Below are 15,625 nucleotides of genomic sequence, written 5' to 3' on the forward strand. Positions count from 1 at the left end.
TTCCATAATTTATTAACTCCAAAGCAGTTTGCGGGGGGAAAGAATAATCGTTCTTTAACCCATTCGAAGGTAATGGCGCATCGTGGAAAGGACTCGAATTCGTGAAAAAAAAGCTTCGGCTTGAAATGTTTCAAATTCAAATAATTCATTACACGTTCTCCTTACGATCCATATATATTCACAAAGAGACTTATGATTTCACGTGGATTTCTATCATTTTTTTCATCGGCATATTAAAGTGAGATCGTAACAATTTTAAACTTTAAGCATGGAAAGGAAATACATTTCCATGTATGGGACATCTCAAACGAATTCGGTCGAATCTGCAATCCATTTTGTAAACTGCCTCGAAAATCTCTCGAGGCTTAAAAAAAAGCTTGAAGTCCCCATCCAGTTCTTTTTTTCGATTTCTCGGTTCTCTACCTATCGACGGTTTCGGCCTATAAGGTTCCTGGTGAAGAAGCGATGCCCCTTGGGAGCGAATCCTGGAGAAGTTGTCGAAAGGTTTCCTCTGAAGTCTTTTTTCGAGAGGATCCTCCCCAGGACATTCCAAAGTCTTGATCACTCTGCGGCTCTCATCGTAAGGTAAGCCTGATGAAAATTATTCATTGCAAGTAATCCTACGCGTGGCTAAGTGCACGGAAAAATAAGAGATAAAAGCGACGCACTTCTGTTAAGAGATACGCGGCCTTGACGAATGCTTTCTTCCAATTCCCGAATCTCTCGTTCGCATCTCTCAAAGTACGTTCCTTTAAGAAGCAACGTGCGTGACATCGATGACTTTTGGTTGCAGCGCTCACGGTTCCGTTTCATAGAGTAAAGAGTGTATTCCAGACACCGCATTGCCTTTTCAATAACCATACAACTGGTCTTATCGATCCTTGTTAGGACACCGGGTCTTATCTTCGTTCCCAGAAGATGATGGAGCTTTCAAAATTGTTAGACTGTTATTTTTAAGCCTTAGAAAAAATTACAAGTACTAATTTGAGGTGTACGAGAGACGACGATGTACCTTGAAGAGTATGTGAAGAATCCAGAGCATAGATTCATGTTCCATGATCTCTCTTATGTTTTCAAACTCGCATTCTCTGAACCTGCCAAGGTAAATTTTATTATCATTTTTTCCTTAAGGTATCCTGAACGAACCTTTTCATTCTTTCTAGGATTTGATCGTTCTTCTCGTAGACGTCGCACAACCAGGATCGCATTTTCCGAATATCCACGCCGTTCCTCCGAACCCAGTACCCTCTCCAAATTGCCTGAATTTGGGTCGCCATGGCATCGTAATGTAGTTGCCACTTTTCATGAACATGCTTGATCAAATAATCCTCTACCGCAATCCTTGCTTTGTAACCGCGCCAGTGTCGTTGAATCGTGGTGGCCGTTTCGTATAATTTTCGATGATGCTTTCGCGTTACGATGCCTCGAAACCAAGCCTTTAAAGGTACCGAGCATAATAATTTTACTTTCGAGTACTCGACGAAACGCTACTTCTTATCATTCATTTTCCTACGTACAGTTTTAATGATACGTTTCAAAAACATTACTTTTGCAGAATATAAAATACAAATGACTCCACGGCGATGGCTGGAATTGATAATAAATCTCATCTGACATTGAATCTGAAAAGATCCAACCTGAATTTTCCTGGCAGCAACAAAGGATGCGCTACGAGAGGATTCGGCAAGATCATGTAGACGTTTTATTTCTCTTTGCAACTCGACTGGATCTAACTTGTGGACTCTTACCGAAGTCATATCTTCCAGAATTCTTAAAAGTACTTGTTATACCGACTACTCAAATTAAACGACTAATATGAATATGATGAATATCGCCAGAAGACTCGAAATGGAAAAAATAATTGACAGCTGTTCTTTCGATATAACCTTCCGTTTAATTAAATGCCTATGGACATAAATGAATAACGTTGTCTGTACAGAAATTAAAAATCTTGAAAACATTTCTGCGAGAATATAATAACAGAGCGAGTTGGGAGATTGCTCATAGGCAGGATCGCGCGATCGTGCTGCCCTCGGTGGGAAGTGCAGGCGGCTAACGGACTTGCCCTCAATGGCGGTCCACCTCAGGAATCAAACTCATTTATCAGTGCTCGATTGTGGAACTTTATACCGTATCGCAGCGAATTAATTTCTACTTCGCAGCTAGTTCGCGAATCGGTGCCATCCTTAGGGGATTCCAGCGAGTTGAGAATCCGTCAGAACCTCCGTCAGAATCGTGGTTAGCATATTTGAATGATTGTTGCACGGTTTTACTTCACTCTGGAAAGAAAAATAGGTAAGATTGTAGAGGAGTGGGGATGACTATATTACTCTGTAGAGCATTCTAATCTCATATGTTGAGTGGTTTCAGGACAGTGCGCATAAGATAAGAAGTGACATCGTATCACACTTTGCATTGTGCACTTTAGCTACAGAACACTAGAAGTGGTACATACATACATACGTAACTTGAGACGAGTCAGAGCATAGTGCATTATGTCAGTGTGGATGAAATCACTTTATGGAACGCATGGCAATTACATTGCATTACTGCTTAAATAGGAGATCATACAAATTTTACAAATTTTGAATGGATACAAATAGGGAGATCTCTCTCAAAGAGTTGTAACTTAAACTTCAAGGTTTGTCAGCAACAAAGCCATGAGTGTAGCAGGTGTACTCCTTACGTGGCTAAATATTAAAAATGCTTCCTGTGGCAATGATACCGATAAACCTCTTGGAATAGATGAAGCATGTTTCAGTGTTGTTAACACAAATGATCATGCTGTCGAATTATACTCTATAGTATCGGAATGCTATGTGGTATGTTTTTAATTTTTTCCAGTACTAATTTCATCGTTATTAAACTTAATCATGTAATTCTTCTGTATAGTGTAATGGAATACCACAGGCAAACCTATCCGCTAATAGCAATACCTCCTTAATTATACCTACAAGGTATCCAATGCATGTGTATTATGTGGATAAAACTGAATATTGTCAGTAAGTACCAAACTTCTAAAGAAGTTACATTAAATAATTTTACTGAAATGTACTTACATTTGAAAACAGCTATGTTAAATTAAGTGTAAGATATGTCAAAAAATGAATTATTTATACATTTTTTCAGTACAACGTTTTCATTTGTACAATATGGCCACTATGGATGGAATATTACTGACAGAAGTTGTTCTAGTATTTATACACTAGCTGAACCGGTAAATCCATATCTTCGTAAGTAATTCACATTTACCTTTGTATATCACAGATGTAGTCAGAGTTTTTATATAATTAAAATGAAGATATTTTTTATGATTAGTTTTACTACCACGTATACTTTACATTTTTATTTATTTACTTGCAGCAATCTTAATGACACTCATAGTTCTTGCAACATGTGCAATATTGGGTACACTTGCCCGTGTTCTTACTGTAAAATGTCGTGCACTGCTACAACGTAAATTTTTGCGTGAAACAGAGAACAGCCAAAATGTAAGTAGTAATTACATGATGCATCATCATTTTAATTTTAATTCTTAAATAAAATATTTTTTTAAGGATAGAGAATGGCTTCAACCTGCCAATCTCGCCGAACCTTTAGTTATGGTATCGAAAACAAAGAATAGAATGCACGTAATAGATGCATTCCGAGGGTAACTATGACATCAAGTGGAACATTTAATATAACTATAACTAATATCTTGCTGTAGTGATATTTATTGTGAGCATAATTTATCATATTATAATGCTTTCAGAATAACCATTTTACTTATGGTATTTGTGAATAATGGTGGTGGTAGCTATCGGATATTTCAACACAGCCCATGGAATGGACTGACCATAGCTGACTTAGTTTTACCATGGTAATCATTTTATTTATTTATGCACTTTTTATACAAAGAATTAGATAAATCAGCACAACTCTTCAGGTTCGCCTGGATAATGGGCCTTACTTTATCCATGTCGTTACACACTCAATTTCGAGTAACAGTTCCTCGAACGAAGATTATTTTAAAAACTGTACGAAGGATGATGATACTGATTTTATTGGGATTAGTGATTAACTCTATAAAAACTCCACCTATAAAACACCTTCGATTTCCCGGAATACTACAACTACTAGCAATTTCATATTGCATATGTGTTATATTAGAAGTACTCTTTGCACAGACCCAGCGAAATTATCATGCAAGTACAATAAAAAATATTGAAATTTAATGTACACCAGTCCACGAAACCTCAAAATTTGCTTATACCATCATATATATTAAAGTCTACACTTTCTATTATAGTTTGGGCGGCTGATGTTCCTACAAGATATTCTGAATAATTGGATACAGTGGCTGATCATTCTGACAATCGTAGCAATACATACACTTATAACATTTTTGCTACCTGTCCCAAATTGTCCAACTGGATATTTAGGACCTGGGGGATATCATCTGTATGGTAAATATGCAAACTGTACCGGTGGCGCAGCTGGATACATCGATAGATTCATATTTGGTAACCACATTTATAATAACACACACAACCCAGTGTATGGACCAGTTTTGCCTCATGATCCCGAAGGTACATCACATAAACACAGTGCTTTTTATGTTATTTTTATACGTTCAATCAATATATTTCTAAAATGCATATCCTTTATATCTTTTAGGTATGATGAATACTATGTCTGCAATTTTATTTGTATATTTTGGAGTACAAGCATATAAGATCGTCATAAGTCATCCACAAAATAAAGCTATGTTGTTTCGATGGTTACTGTGGTCTTTCACATTGGTAATTATTATTTCATATATTCAATAATTCCCATCACAATTATACTTTTTGTGTTTGATGTACTAATATTCATATGCAGGGTATCATTGCTGGTATTTTGAGTAACTTTAGCAAGGAAGAAGGGGTAATTCCTGTGAACAAGAATATGATGTCACTTTCTTTCGTATTAGCAACATCCAGCCTTGCATTTTTTATTTATGCGATACTTTGGTTTGTGATTATGCATAGACAATTTTGGACTGGTGCCCCATTTATTTATGCAGGTAAGCAGTTGCTTCGGTACTGGAATTTGTTTGTTGAAGGCTGTGCAGTTACTTTTTATATCCTTTTAGGAGCAAATTCAATCTTTATCTACGTTGGTCACTATCTAACAATGGATCTATTTCCTTGGTATTGGGAAGTAAATAGTGTGCCGACTCATAGTTCAGTACTAGCAATGAATTTGTGGTCTACAACACTTTGGGGTATAATTGCTTATGGACTTTATAAAAAGAACATCATCATTACAGTATAAGAATATATTGACAAAACTAATCATTTGGTAATTAAAAAGAGAATTGGTTTAAGATGAATTCCATGTTCTTTCAATGTTATTCTAAACTTTGATCAGTCAATGCAATATTTTTATGGAAAAAATGCATTTTTGTATACTTCTTCTAATATATTATTCATTTTACAGATCATAAATATATAATGTTGTGTATGTTCAATAGTGTATAAAAGATAAAGCATATTTTTTATAATCAAGCACGATCAAATAAATATTTAATATTACATGTACGTAAATGTGATTGCGGTTTACATGTTTCTTTCTGTAGGGTCTTTATAGGGAAGCCCCAAAATGTGAAAGATATCTTCTTCGCTTGTAATGTTCTCCGGTTTTCCTGGCAACCCTTCAAGAGTAATGAGTCAAATTCACAATGTACATAAAACGTACTTTAACATGCAGTCTAACTAAAATACCTACCTTCCTCCGTTAAAGGTTTCAGAGAATATTCATTCAGAGTGTATTTCTTCTCTAAAGCATGCTTTCTTATATTCTTATTAAACAAATCACTTCCCGTAAAATAGAGAACTGCGCAATAATATTGATCATAGGGTGCAAGCCTTATGTCCAATCTCCTATTACATTTACTTTCCTCTGTTGAAAGATTACACACTCCCTACAAAAATCAAAGGTAAAAATACATAATCATGTTACTGGTCACAACTTAGTATAACAAATAATATATCAATTATCCACCATAAATTTTGTCTCTCCTTGAGAAATGGTATCTGTAATCAGCTTTTCCTTTTTAAGTACGTTGATAATTCTATCAAGCAGCGAGCATTTTTTCTTTTCTTCTTTATCTTCAGATGTATAACTTGGATGTGTAATTAAAACATCTATGTCTCCACTTTCTTGTTTACCACGTCGGTAACTACCACAAATTGTCACCACATATTGCTCATCTAATTCATTAATGGCATGCTTAATTATTTTTTCGATTTCTATTATTTCATTCCTGGGGATTTTCTTCTCAAACTCATCAAAGTACCTAAAATAATGCAATAAATAAGAAAGTTCTTAAACTTATAAGAATAAAGTGCAGTTTGTACTTAAGGCCAATCTTCTGATGATGGTTCAGTTTGTTTTCATGTTTTCGTAAGTCGTCCAGGTTTTTTATACCAAAATCGTATAATTCTTTTGCTTTTGTAGGTCCTATTCCAGAAACTCTTGTTAGTAAATTAATGGCAACATTGCTCTCATCCTTGTTAATCTGTAATGTTTTAATGTATTTAAATGATGTCAATTATGATAACTGATAATGGATAAAAAAAGTGGTAACAATAATTCAATACTTTGGTAATACCAATATAAATAAACAAAAAGAGAAGCATACATTTTCTAATTTTCTGAGTTTTCCAGTTTCCAAAAATTCATCGATCTTCTTTGCTATCTTTTCCCCAATACCAGGAAGCTTTCTAGCTTCTTCTCCATTTTTTATTCTTGTCGATAATCCACTCAGCACACTTGCTGCTTTACGGTATGCATTATACTTATAGATGTTTTTACTAACGTTGCGTTCATAATTAGCGAGTTCTGGAAACGTAAGAGAAATAGGTTATCCAAAACAATGAAATAACATACTACTACACTTATTCCATAATTGAATTAACCAATTAAGAAGTCGCATAAATCATGATTAAGATTATTCTCTGAAGCAGGAGCTTTTCTCTTGCTCATTCTTCAGATTTTTTTTTTATGTGCGATGTAAATTTGTCAACCGGTCAAACAAGTTTCCAACTTGCAGTACCCGTGAACAAAAATTACTACAGAGTGGCTATGCTTCATGTTTCACAGTAATGTCATGTCGTCACTTAGCGGCGCTTCACCGAAACTATCGTTGGAAACCACCCTCCAGGGTCACCATGTTGCAGCGCATGAAAGCGAATTTTCTACTTCGTGCGTTGGCAACATTGTTCTTTTTCTATTCTCTAGGGCTTCGCTGAAATTAGCAAAGCAAAAATCTATCGCAGTGTAATATAGTTCGTAGAATTATTTATTTGTTGCAATTCTGTACCAATAGAAATTGCAGATGATTTGCTTCAAGTACTTCTCACGATCAATTAGAAAAGCATGTAAAGATCAAATTACGAGGACCCTAACCTCACAACCAGCTACAGATGCAAAAGCAATAGAATCTAGTGAGGGTAAGGATAATTTAGTATTAATCGAATTGTAGTTTAAAATCGTTATACGCGTATTAAAAAAGGGACGAATGTGATGTGTACTTTTTTCAATTTGTAGAGAAATGTATAGTAGTAGACCGGATCGGTGCTGTTATGACAATTGGTATAAATCGTCCTGAAAAAAGAAATTGTTTAGATACCAAAACAGCATTAAGCCTTGCAAACGCTTTAGACTCATTTGATCATGACAGCGAAGCATTGGTTGGTATACTTCATGGAATTGGAGGAAATTTCTGTGCTGGATATGATCTTCATGAAATAGCACAATATACCGGAGATTCAGAAGATAACGTTCCTCATTTTGGACCCCTGGTAACGCTTTTATTCTTTTTGTTCTATCGTAAGTTAATAGTCCAAATTATATCAAGTATAAATAAAATCAAATGGTTACAGTGTAATAGGACAAGCTTATCGAATAAACCACTTATTGGTGTAATGGTGGGATTTACGATTGGAGTTGGTTTCGAACTCAGTTTAATGTGTGATTTAAGAATATGTGAACATACTACAGTAATGGGTTTACTTAATCGTCGATTTGGAATCCCGATGTTGTGCGGAGGAACCGTAAGGTTACCGGCGATGATTGGTTATTCACGAGCCTTGGACCTGATCTTGACGGGTCGATCCATCACTGGAGAAGAAGCATATAACTGGGGTCTTTGTAACCAACTTGTGCAATGTGGATCCGGTAGGTAATAAATACCCATCTTAAAAAATGTTTTATATTATATCCTCTTTGGTGACAAACATTTTTTAACAGGTCTTGGCCGGGGCATAAGTTTGGCTCAATCTTTAACCAAATTTCCTCAGCGCACCTTGTTGGCAGACCGTAGATCAGCACATGCTGCCACATTCGGTATAAATCAAATCGAGGAAGCGTTACAATTTGAAAAAGACAATGCATCCCATCTTTTATTGGAAGAAGGTGTCGCTGGGGCGAAGAAGTTTGTGAATGGAATTGGAAGACACGGGAAATCTTATAATCTCACAAAAATGGACAGGATATCGTTTAAAAGATTAAGCGATGACATGTTATAATCAAACCGTATAAAATGTCTGTAACAAGAAAATAACGAGTGGGTTACAAAAATTGTACATAATATTTGTAGTAAGTTATTTGTAAGTTACTTAAATATAGTAATTCATTGTAATTAAGTTTTCTTTTACCGTATTATTATCTTATACAAATTATTATTATGAACTATCTTTTCGCCTCCAGTATCTATTTTAGGCTCCCAGATAATTGCTTCTTCGATGCTCTTCGAATTTTACTCAGAATCTCCGAAACCCCTTTGCTTGATTTTTTGGAAGTGATCGGCACCATATTCACAATCTGCCCACTGGAATCGCCTGCAAGATCCATGATAACTGGCCAGCCACTTACGTAACAAACTCTCTGGCTTACGTTCGTAGGTCAATATGAGATACGTTGCATTTGGTTGTAAAACCTCGAGGCCCGGGGTATCGGGAACGAAGGAATGAATATTTCTCAACTGGCAAATAGTTTCATCACACAAATCGAATTCACCTGTGAGGTTTGAAATTCGGTATCGGTATTTTTCATCGTCACTATAAATAGCGATTAAACGATAAAGAAGAAAAAAATCTAGAAGTAGGATTTGTTTCGCATTTGGCAGAACCCTCGTTGCAGAGTAATTCCCTCGATGTCATTTAAATAAGATCTTTACTGGACTCGCTAAGTCGGGCAACTTCTCGAATATAGTTGATTATTATGCAAATTGGACAGTCAATGTTGACCAGTAGTTCCTTCTCGTGCGGTATAGCATTCCTCGGCACCTCCTCGCTTCCTTGGCGATGACTCCCTGAACACACAGAAGGTCGATTCAGTAAACAGTAATGCCTTGTTAGAAGTTACCGTCCAAAGTCCGGTCGATCCTACCGTCGCGAAAATTGATATCATCTACATGTTTGACTTTAATCACCGTCCCCATACTCGCGGTTGGGATGAATACGGCCAGATCGAGTATCTCGAAAAAGGTTCAAGGAACCGGACTTCTCGAACTTTTTCGTGTTTACTCGAGCCGATCGAATTAAACTCGCGCAACGACACATCCGAGGTTAATAAATATCACCGAGGACCCTGACAAGTCTTACGCGTCATCACGGGTCCGTTCAGGTGAACCAACAATCGATACTAATCGAATTTCGTCCGTTTCGTATCGCGTCTTGTATCGACTTTTATTTTCGACCGCGAAGTTCGGTCTCTACTCGAGCGAGGGGGACGGGGTTAAAGAGGTGGAAACTAAAAGCCGAATGCATTAAAGACGAGGCGAATTTCTTTCGGTGCCTCGACGCTTACGAGTCGCTCGACGCCGAACGACATTGACGCAAGGCCCGGGTTAGAAGGTCGGATTGGAAACAAAAAAAAAAAAAAGAAAAAAAAATGGCCAGAACCTATCGTCAATTTCCTGGCACGCGAGAAAGGTCGGTGACTGGCCAAACCGACGCGGTTCTCGTCTCTCGTCGTTGGAATTCCAAGCGAGACGGTAGGTCACCGTTTCGGTGAAAAACGAGAGCGAAACGGAAATTCCTCGAATAATCGCCGATTCGAATTATATCCTCCGGTCGATCGCGGTCTTTATTAGCGCCGAGAACGAAAGTATTTCAGGTTTACCGGTTAATTGCCGCATTCCGCAAAAGTCCGCGTTTCGGTGCCCGGCAAGAAACGGCTCGTAAAACTCGAGTTGGATTTCTTCCTAGCGCGTTGCCCGGCAAATTCTCTTGCGACAGCTGCACGAGCAGTTGTATAAATGCAAATGTAAAGTGGCGAATTTACAAGAGGATTGCGTCAGGGCCGCGTCGATGCGCGCGTAAATTGGAAGCCTGGACCGTGGCGAAAATACGTTTTCGCCGCGGTACAGTTTATATCGGGAAAATCGAAAACTATTTACCTTAGATGTCGATGCGCGATCCGCGAGGCCAAACGAAGCGTCTTCTCGAGGGTTTATTTTCAGCTCGAAAGGAGGAAATCGGGTAGAACCCCGCCGATCGAGCGATTCATCCCAAGGGACGTCGAGAAAGGATTTCGGGGTCCCGCGCGCGGCATCCCTGTCAGATAGATCCGAGGCGGAAAAATCGCATCCCCGGTGGAAGCGACCCGGAGGCGGTCACGGGCCGCGCCGGCCGGCGTTCCCGGTAATTGCCAATAGTCCCTAGATTTCATATTAACTCGAAACAACTACAAGTTTAATCGGAGAAAGTAACACGAGCTACCACCGTCGCCGGTTAGTGGCGAAACGAGTGCAGGTGGCGGCATATCGTTGCGCAACATCCCCACCCCTGGGGCCCTTCCTCGGCCAGCTTCGCCAGCCTTGCCTCGTCTTATCTTACCTTGCCTCGGTGAACGGAGGACCCGCCTCGGCTTTGGGGTTAATCGATCGCCAAAGTCGCTGCTGAAGGAGGAAAATCCCGATCGTTCCTTTCCCGGGCGCCCGGTCCGTTGTCCAAGACTCGAGCGTCCTCGGGATCGGATCCGGGAGACGCGACGCGGGAAGAACTTCTACGAGAGAGGCGCGAAGGACTCCCTCAGGATATTAGAATTATTTCGCGGCCGATTCTCTGGAATTTCGGCCCCGACGGGATCGCTCGCGGATTTTCCTGGTTCCCTCCGAGAGGAGCGGGCCAAAGATCCGGCGATCTCGTCAAGGCGAATCCGAGAGGCGAGCGCTCTCGCCCCGGGCTCGCGGAAGCGCAGGCTCGAGGAACCGAGCTCCGGAGGGCACGTCGGAGGGAGGCGACTTCCGGTTCCGGGTGGTCGGAGGGAAGGAGACGCTCCAGAGCCGGTCGGGCCGCGCCGGAGAGACGGACCGAGGCTAGAAAGGGCCGCCGCGAGGTATTCAGGCCGCGGCAAGGCCGCGTCGCGTAAAAGCGCGGTAAATAAAATGTAGGCCGTTACCTGGCTCGAGGCGGCCCGCCGTCGCGGCTCGGAACGAAGGCGGCACCGCCCTTAGGCCGCGAATCGGGAAACTCGGCGGCGTTTCGCGCCAAATATCGCCGACCGGCGAGCGTCGAGGGGACCCGGCCGTGGACAACGGAAGCGGCGAGAAGCGAAAAAAGAGCTCCACCGGAGGGAAAGCGTTTTCCCTCCTCCTCCGGGCGCGGAGACGGAACGGAAAGGTCCCCGGATTCTCGTCGGGGCGCGGCCGAGAGGAAAACGAGAGTCTCGCAAGGAGAGCGATTCGGGCGAAACCCGCGACGTCGGTGCCCCGGTTTCGTCACCGGCCCTGGCAAAAAGGAAGATCCTCGCCGGGGAGAAACTACGGGTCGGACGAAGGAGGAGAGGAAAAGGATACGGTTTCCCTTTAAGCGCATCGATTGATCTCGATCGGTTCGAGCTCACGGGCGGGGTATCGATTCGCGAGCCGACCGCGAGAAGTCGAAACGCTCGTCGGCGCGGTATCGCGTGTCCGACCGACCCGGTTGGAACCGCAGCGTGAGGACTTTACCGCCGTCCTCACGGGAAGAGGGTGGCGCGGGCCACGCCCGGACAAACAACGCTTTCGGCGTTCGATCCTAGAAGACCTTTCGAGGATCTCCCGTCGCCCCTCTTCCCGGTCGATCCTCTCGGGCGGCGCCTCGCCGAGAGTCGAGAGCTCGCCGCGGCCACGCATTCCGAGCGTAACCGAGGGGAACTCGGTGACGCAACGGTTGCACCTCAATTTCGCCCCGGGTGTCGCAACTCGCTTATCGCCCGCCCGCGGGAAACGTTCCGCGAGTAGCTCCTTTCCCCCCGAATTCTCCCGACCGCGGGTTCTCCGAACCGCCGCGAGCGGAAGGACGGAATCAAGGCCCGAGACGTCGCGATCCGGCGGTTACCCTGGAAAGAGAGAAACCGCCCGAGCGGCGCCGACGATAGGGATATCTCGTGAGAGTTCGCGTCTCGTCGCCCGGCCGCTCCAGGACGGATCGATCGAAATCGTCCATCGACTCCGGGAGGGCCCGGACGACGGGCGGCTTTTCACAAGCTCGCGCGATATCCGAGAACGTTGGCGCGCCTCCGATAGGCGGTCGACGGTTCTCCCCCTCTCCCCCCTCCTTTCTCCGCGAGTATTTTTCTTCATCTCTCATTTTCGAGGTCGGTCGTGTTATTTCAAAGAGACGGCGAGAGCTCGCCCCGTTATCGCGGGCCTCTTTTGGCGCGGATTGATCGCGAATCGAGAGGCCCGATCGAGTCGACCTCCGAACTCCGTTCCCGGCGGCAGACTCAATCCCGGACGCGCGAGAGTCTCGACCGATAGCGAGAGCTCGATTTCGCGCTTTTTCCCCCGGCCGGGAGGACGCGAAAACGCAAACTGTTCTGGACGTACCTGGTCGGCTTTACCGGGTGCAGCCGGATAACGAGGGTAGGGCGATCCGCGGTCCGTCTCCCCCTCGGCGCCGTCCTCTCGTCCCGCCGGTCGAAATCGAGAAAAAGGGAAGGAGCGATATTGATAACTCGTGACGTACGGTACCCGGTTCACGGTGTTTACATGGTATTTATTTTCGCCTTTTATCCATATTCTTATAACAGTTTTATATACGGGAATATATATCCGTGGGCAAGTCGGAGAAATAGGAAAAAAAAAGGGGGAAAAAAAATAAAAGAATCCAGATCGACGCCCACTTTTACGTTCAGATATATCCTTCAAAATAGACGGCTCTCTTCTATCTCTATCTCCTTCCCTCTCCCTGTCGCTCACTCTCTCCCCCTCTCTCGCTCCTCCTCTTTATTTTTCTCAATATACAAACGGTAACGTTAACTTTAATATTAATCATTATTGTTTATCATTAAATCATCGGATCAACGACGTCATCGTAATTCCCATGACGCGCGACGCGCCGGCGTCGTCGTCGGTGTGGCCGTTTGCATCCGTCTCTTTCTCTCCCGCTCGACGCTCGGTACTTCGCTCTCGCTTTCGCCGATCTCGCCGATCCCCGTACTCCGCACTTCGGGTCGACTCCCAGGTGGTTTTTATATTATCCGGGTATACCCGCGCACGCATGCCCGTAATCCGCGGTACGTATGTACGATGTAGGTACGTATGTACGATGTAGGTACGTATCTCGGACGAAAGCCTCCGGCAGTCCCCTCGGGAGAGGTTCTCTTTTCGGACTCGTCGTCCTAAGGAAGGAGGACGAGGTTCCTCCGAGAGGAGGGAGCGCGAAAAACGCCCGTTTCCCCGACTCGAAACGACTCGGAATCGCTAAACGCTAATCGATCGATGCGTCGCGGGCGATCCGACGAGTCGGGCACCGCTGCCGTCGCGACGCCCGCAGCGGATACGCCCACGATCGAGGGGGTACTCGCTTAGGAAGTCGTCGATTTTAATGCTCGAAATCACGTGGAAATCGTTGGGAGTCACCGTACGCTGTCGCGATTTTAAGCCCTATTATCACTCCTTATCGAATCGCGTTCTCGCTTATCGGATGAACTCGGGCAGTCGGTTCTTAAAGGGAATCCTTTTCCCTGATTTCCAAGTGACCAACCCCTCGCGGTGGACGATGCTCAGGGTCGCCGGGTACTTCCGTTTCGGTTATCGGTTCTTTTTGATTAACCCCTTAACTTGCTCGAGTTAATTCCAGCGCGCTAAACGGGCCAAACTGTGCGCACCTCGAGATAATTCGAGCGGCGTTGTATTTTCTGCCTCTATAATTTTTCACCCTCGAATATAATCGAGAATTTTATTTATTTGCCAAGACAGAAGTAGAAGTTCTAGTATTTTTTTTATATAAAAAAAATTGATTTTTTGGCCGGTTTTTTTTTTTTTTTTTAATTTGTGGCGTTAAGGGGTTAAAGCGTAAAACCCGAGGTGTCCGACTTTCGCCGCGAGCCCTGAGGATCGGCCCGACTCTTTGGTTCTGCGGACTTTGCGCAAATCTTCCCCGGCTTTTCCGGCCCCTCGAATTCGACCGCATCTCGCGATTTATCCTCCACTTTCGGGCGTTCCTCGTCGCGTCGATCGGATTTACATATCTCGAGTAGTTTCGCGCGTCGAGACGATGCTCGCGTTTGATTGGCATCTCACTCACTGGTTCATTAATTAAGGCGTCCGAAATGTCGAGCAACTCTCGAGGTCCCGTCGATCCAACGTCCGTGGGAAAATATTCAATTTCAAGAGGTCGCGCTTTTGGCCGGCATTTTTCAGACTTTCGGAGCCGATCGCGATGCCTATCGCGTACGACTATTTACTGACTACCGATTCGAAAGCGACCCATCGATCCTCGTTCCGTGGCAAGCCTTGGACAGTGCCGTTTCGAAATGGGAATTCAGGTTTAGAGACAGCATTTTTTGAGGTAGATTTTCCTTCGTCTTTTCCTTTCGATCGTCCGGAATGGTCAACCGAGGGAGACGCGTTCTCTCTCCCCGCGAGAAGCCTTTCGATAACCGTCAAAGTGGGGCTTTTTTCTTTAGCTCGGCTCGCGGTCCACTTTCCTTCGGATTGTAGGAAAAAAAAAAAAATACACATCCGTTTGCTGCTACTTCCGTTTTAATTTCCTTTCGCGAAGGACTAGCCGCGCCTCTCCGGCCTAACGACACTGCAGGGCCCTCGATTCGGGTGAAGTCTCCAAAACGACGAGTCAAACCGACGAAAGTTCGCATCCACGATCCTTGAGATTTATTTCAATAAATATTCTACATCGTTTCGCCTAAGACGAGTAAAAATATCAACGACAGAAGAATGACCAGTAAACGGCGAGTGCACACATAGTCCGAGCAACGTTTGCTGGCCGTCCGAAACGGTTTCCCAAAATTGTCCCGAGGCCGATTCGATCGCCCATAAAGGTCGAGAAAGTTAAGTTGTTGGAACTAGTCGATCCCTTGAAAAAAGAAGAAAAAAAAGAAGATATATAGAAAAACCATAGGATTCGCCAGCGCAACGCCACGTTTGCCTTCGCGCGCGCACGCTAAGCGTGTTTCCTTTCCTTTTCTATTTTTTTTTTCCCCCACAGAGTAACGTCAGTTCTCGATAACGGTACTCGCCAGAGAAAAATCTTCCCAACGAGAATTATTCTCCCCGCAATTCCGTAGAACTTTAGTACGAGACATTTCCCTCTAAGTCGAATCGTTCGGTTTCGTCGGGCCGTGAAACGTGTACTCGCAAGTCTCA

The 15,625-nt window shown here is 43.3% G+C and overlaps 4 protein-coding genes across 9 annotated transcripts; 2 read left to right on the forward strand and 2 right to left on the reverse strand.

Annotated features, from left to right (window-relative positions):
* The first annotated feature begins 2,204 nt into the window (after nucleotides 1-2,204).
* Nucleotides 2,205-5,531, forward strand: LOC105697551 (heparan-alpha-glucosaminide N-acetyltransferase). Its single transcript, XM_023432562.1, has 12 exons — nucleotides 2,205-2,295; nucleotides 2,371-2,822; nucleotides 2,893-3,002; nucleotides 3,130-3,233; nucleotides 3,364-3,491; nucleotides 3,558-3,652; nucleotides 3,755-3,862; nucleotides 3,929-4,187; nucleotides 4,292-4,571; nucleotides 4,660-4,784; nucleotides 4,864-5,047; nucleotides 5,117-5,531. The coding sequence occupies exons 2-12, from the start codon at nucleotides 2,661-2,663 to the stop codon at nucleotides 5,296-5,298; spliced, it is 1,737 nt and encodes a 578-aa protein (XP_023288330.1). The 5' UTR covers nucleotides 2,205-2,295; nucleotides 2,371-2,660; the 3' UTR covers nucleotides 5,299-5,531.
* Nucleotides 5,436-7,105, reverse strand: LOC105697553 (DNA polymerase beta). 2 transcript variants are annotated; one of them, XM_012420927.2, is made up of 6 exons: nucleotides 6,945-7,105; nucleotides 6,668-6,867; nucleotides 6,384-6,544; nucleotides 6,028-6,322; nucleotides 5,752-5,947; nucleotides 5,436-5,668 (listed from the first exon to the last, which is right to left on the reverse strand). In XM_012420927.2, exons 1-6 carry the CDS (start codon nucleotides 7,009-7,011, stop codon nucleotides 5,583-5,585), a joined length of 1,005 nt encoding a protein of 334 aa, XP_012276350.1. In that variant the 5' UTR covers nucleotides 7,012-7,105; the 3' UTR covers nucleotides 5,436-5,582. The 2 variants fall into 2 exon arrangements, with proteins under 2 accessions (XP_012276350.1, XP_012276349.1); XM_012420926.2 differs by having other exon boundaries at nucleotides 5,436-5,677; nucleotides 6,945-7,104.
* A 117-nt stretch (nucleotides 7,106-7,222) lies between these two features.
* Nucleotides 7,223-8,868, forward strand: LOC105697554 (probable enoyl-CoA hydratase 1, peroxisomal). 3 transcript variants are annotated; one of them, XR_001103853.1, is made up of 5 exons: nucleotides 7,223-7,478; nucleotides 7,576-7,829; nucleotides 7,911-8,205; nucleotides 8,278-8,625; nucleotides 8,749-8,868. XR_001103853.1 is itself a non-coding variant. In XM_012420928.1 (4 exons), the coding sequence occupies exons 1-4, from the start codon at nucleotides 7,364-7,366 to the stop codon at nucleotides 8,553-8,555; spliced, it is 942 nt and encodes a 313-aa protein (XP_012276351.1). In that variant the 5' UTR covers nucleotides 7,223-7,363; the 3' UTR covers nucleotides 8,556-8,668. The 3 variants fall into 3 exon arrangements, 1 of the variants encoding a protein (XP_012276351.1); XR_001103854.1 differs by having other exon boundaries at nucleotides 8,737-8,813; XM_012420928.1 differs by lacking the exon at nucleotides 8,749-8,868 and having other exon boundaries at nucleotides 8,278-8,668.
* LOC111673847 (uncharacterized protein CXorf65 homolog) lies at nucleotides 8,550-11,042 on the reverse strand. 3 transcript variants are annotated; one of them, XM_023432564.1, is made up of 4 exons: nucleotides 9,418-10,410; nucleotides 9,206-9,340; nucleotides 8,923-9,045; nucleotides 8,550-8,867 (listed from the first exon to the last, which is right to left on the reverse strand). In XM_023432564.1, exons 1-4 carry the CDS (start codon nucleotides 9,467-9,469, stop codon nucleotides 8,740-8,742), a joined length of 438 nt encoding a protein of 145 aa, XP_023288332.1. In that variant the 5' UTR covers nucleotides 9,470-10,410; the 3' UTR covers nucleotides 8,550-8,739. The 3 variants fall into 3 exon arrangements, 2 of the variants coding, with proteins under 2 accessions (XP_023288332.1, XP_023288331.1); XM_023432563.1 differs by having other exon boundaries at nucleotides 8,756-9,045; XR_002762209.1 differs by lacking the exon at nucleotides 9,418-10,410 and adding an exon at nucleotides 10,430-11,042 and having other exon boundaries at nucleotides 8,851-8,867; nucleotides 8,923-9,340.
* Nucleotides 11,043-15,625: the final 4,583 nt, after the last annotated feature.

This window comes from Orussus abietinus, unplaced genomic scaffold (assembly GCF_000612105.2).
Source record: "Orussus abietinus isolate OABI.00-Male unplaced genomic scaffold, Oabi_2.0 scaffold25, whole genome shotgun sequence".
NCBI classification, from domain to species: Eukaryota; Metazoa; Arthropoda; class Insecta; order Hymenoptera; family Orussidae; genus Orussus; species Orussus abietinus.

Coding starts and splice junctions, on each gene's coding strand:
- LOC105697551 (XM_023432562.1), top strand. CDS start 2,661: ATGAGTGTAGCAGGTGTACTCCTTACGTGGCTAAATATTAAAAATGCT. Junction 4,572..4,659: donor TTTGCCTCATGATCCCGAAG/GTACATCACATA, acceptor TATATCTTTTAG/GTATGATGAATACTATGTCT. Junction 4,785..4,863: donor TACTGTGGTCTTTCACATTG/GTAATTATTATT, acceptor ATTCATATGCAG/GGTATCATTGCTGGTATTTT.
- LOC105697553 (XM_012420926.2), bottom strand. CDS start 7,011: ATGAGCAAGAGAAAAGCTCCTGCTTCAGAGAATAATCTTAATCATGAT. Junction 6,868..6,944: donor TTTATGCGACTTCTTAATTG/GTTAATTCAATT, acceptor TTACGTTTCCAG/AACTCGCTAATTATGAACGC. Junction 5,678..5,751: donor GAAACCTTTAACGGAGGAAG/GTAGGTATTTTA, acceptor TTACTCTTGAAG/GGTTGCCAGGAAAACCGGAG.
- LOC105697554 (XM_012420928.1), top strand. CDS start 7,364: ATGATTTGCTTCAAGTACTTCTCACGATCAATTAGAAAAGCATGTAAA. Junction 7,479..7,575: donor AGCAATAGAATCTAGTGAGG/GTAAGGATAATT, acceptor TTCAATTTGTAG/AGAAATGTATAGTAGTAGAC. Junction 7,830..7,910: donor TTCCTCATTTTGGACCCCTG/GTAACGCTTTTA, acceptor AAATGGTTACAG/TGTAATAGGACAAGCTTATC.
- LOC111673847 (XM_023432563.1), bottom strand. CDS start 9,469: ATGGGGACGGTGATTAAAGTCAAACATGTAGATGATATCAATTTTCGC. Junction 9,341..9,417: donor TGATATCAATTTTCGCGACG/GTAGGATCGACC, acceptor CTGTGTGTTCAG/GGAGTCATCGCCAAGGAAGC. Junction 9,046..9,205: donor TGCCCGACTTAGCGAGTCCA/GTAAAGATCTTA, acceptor CAAACCTCACAG/GTGAATTCGATTTGTGTGAT.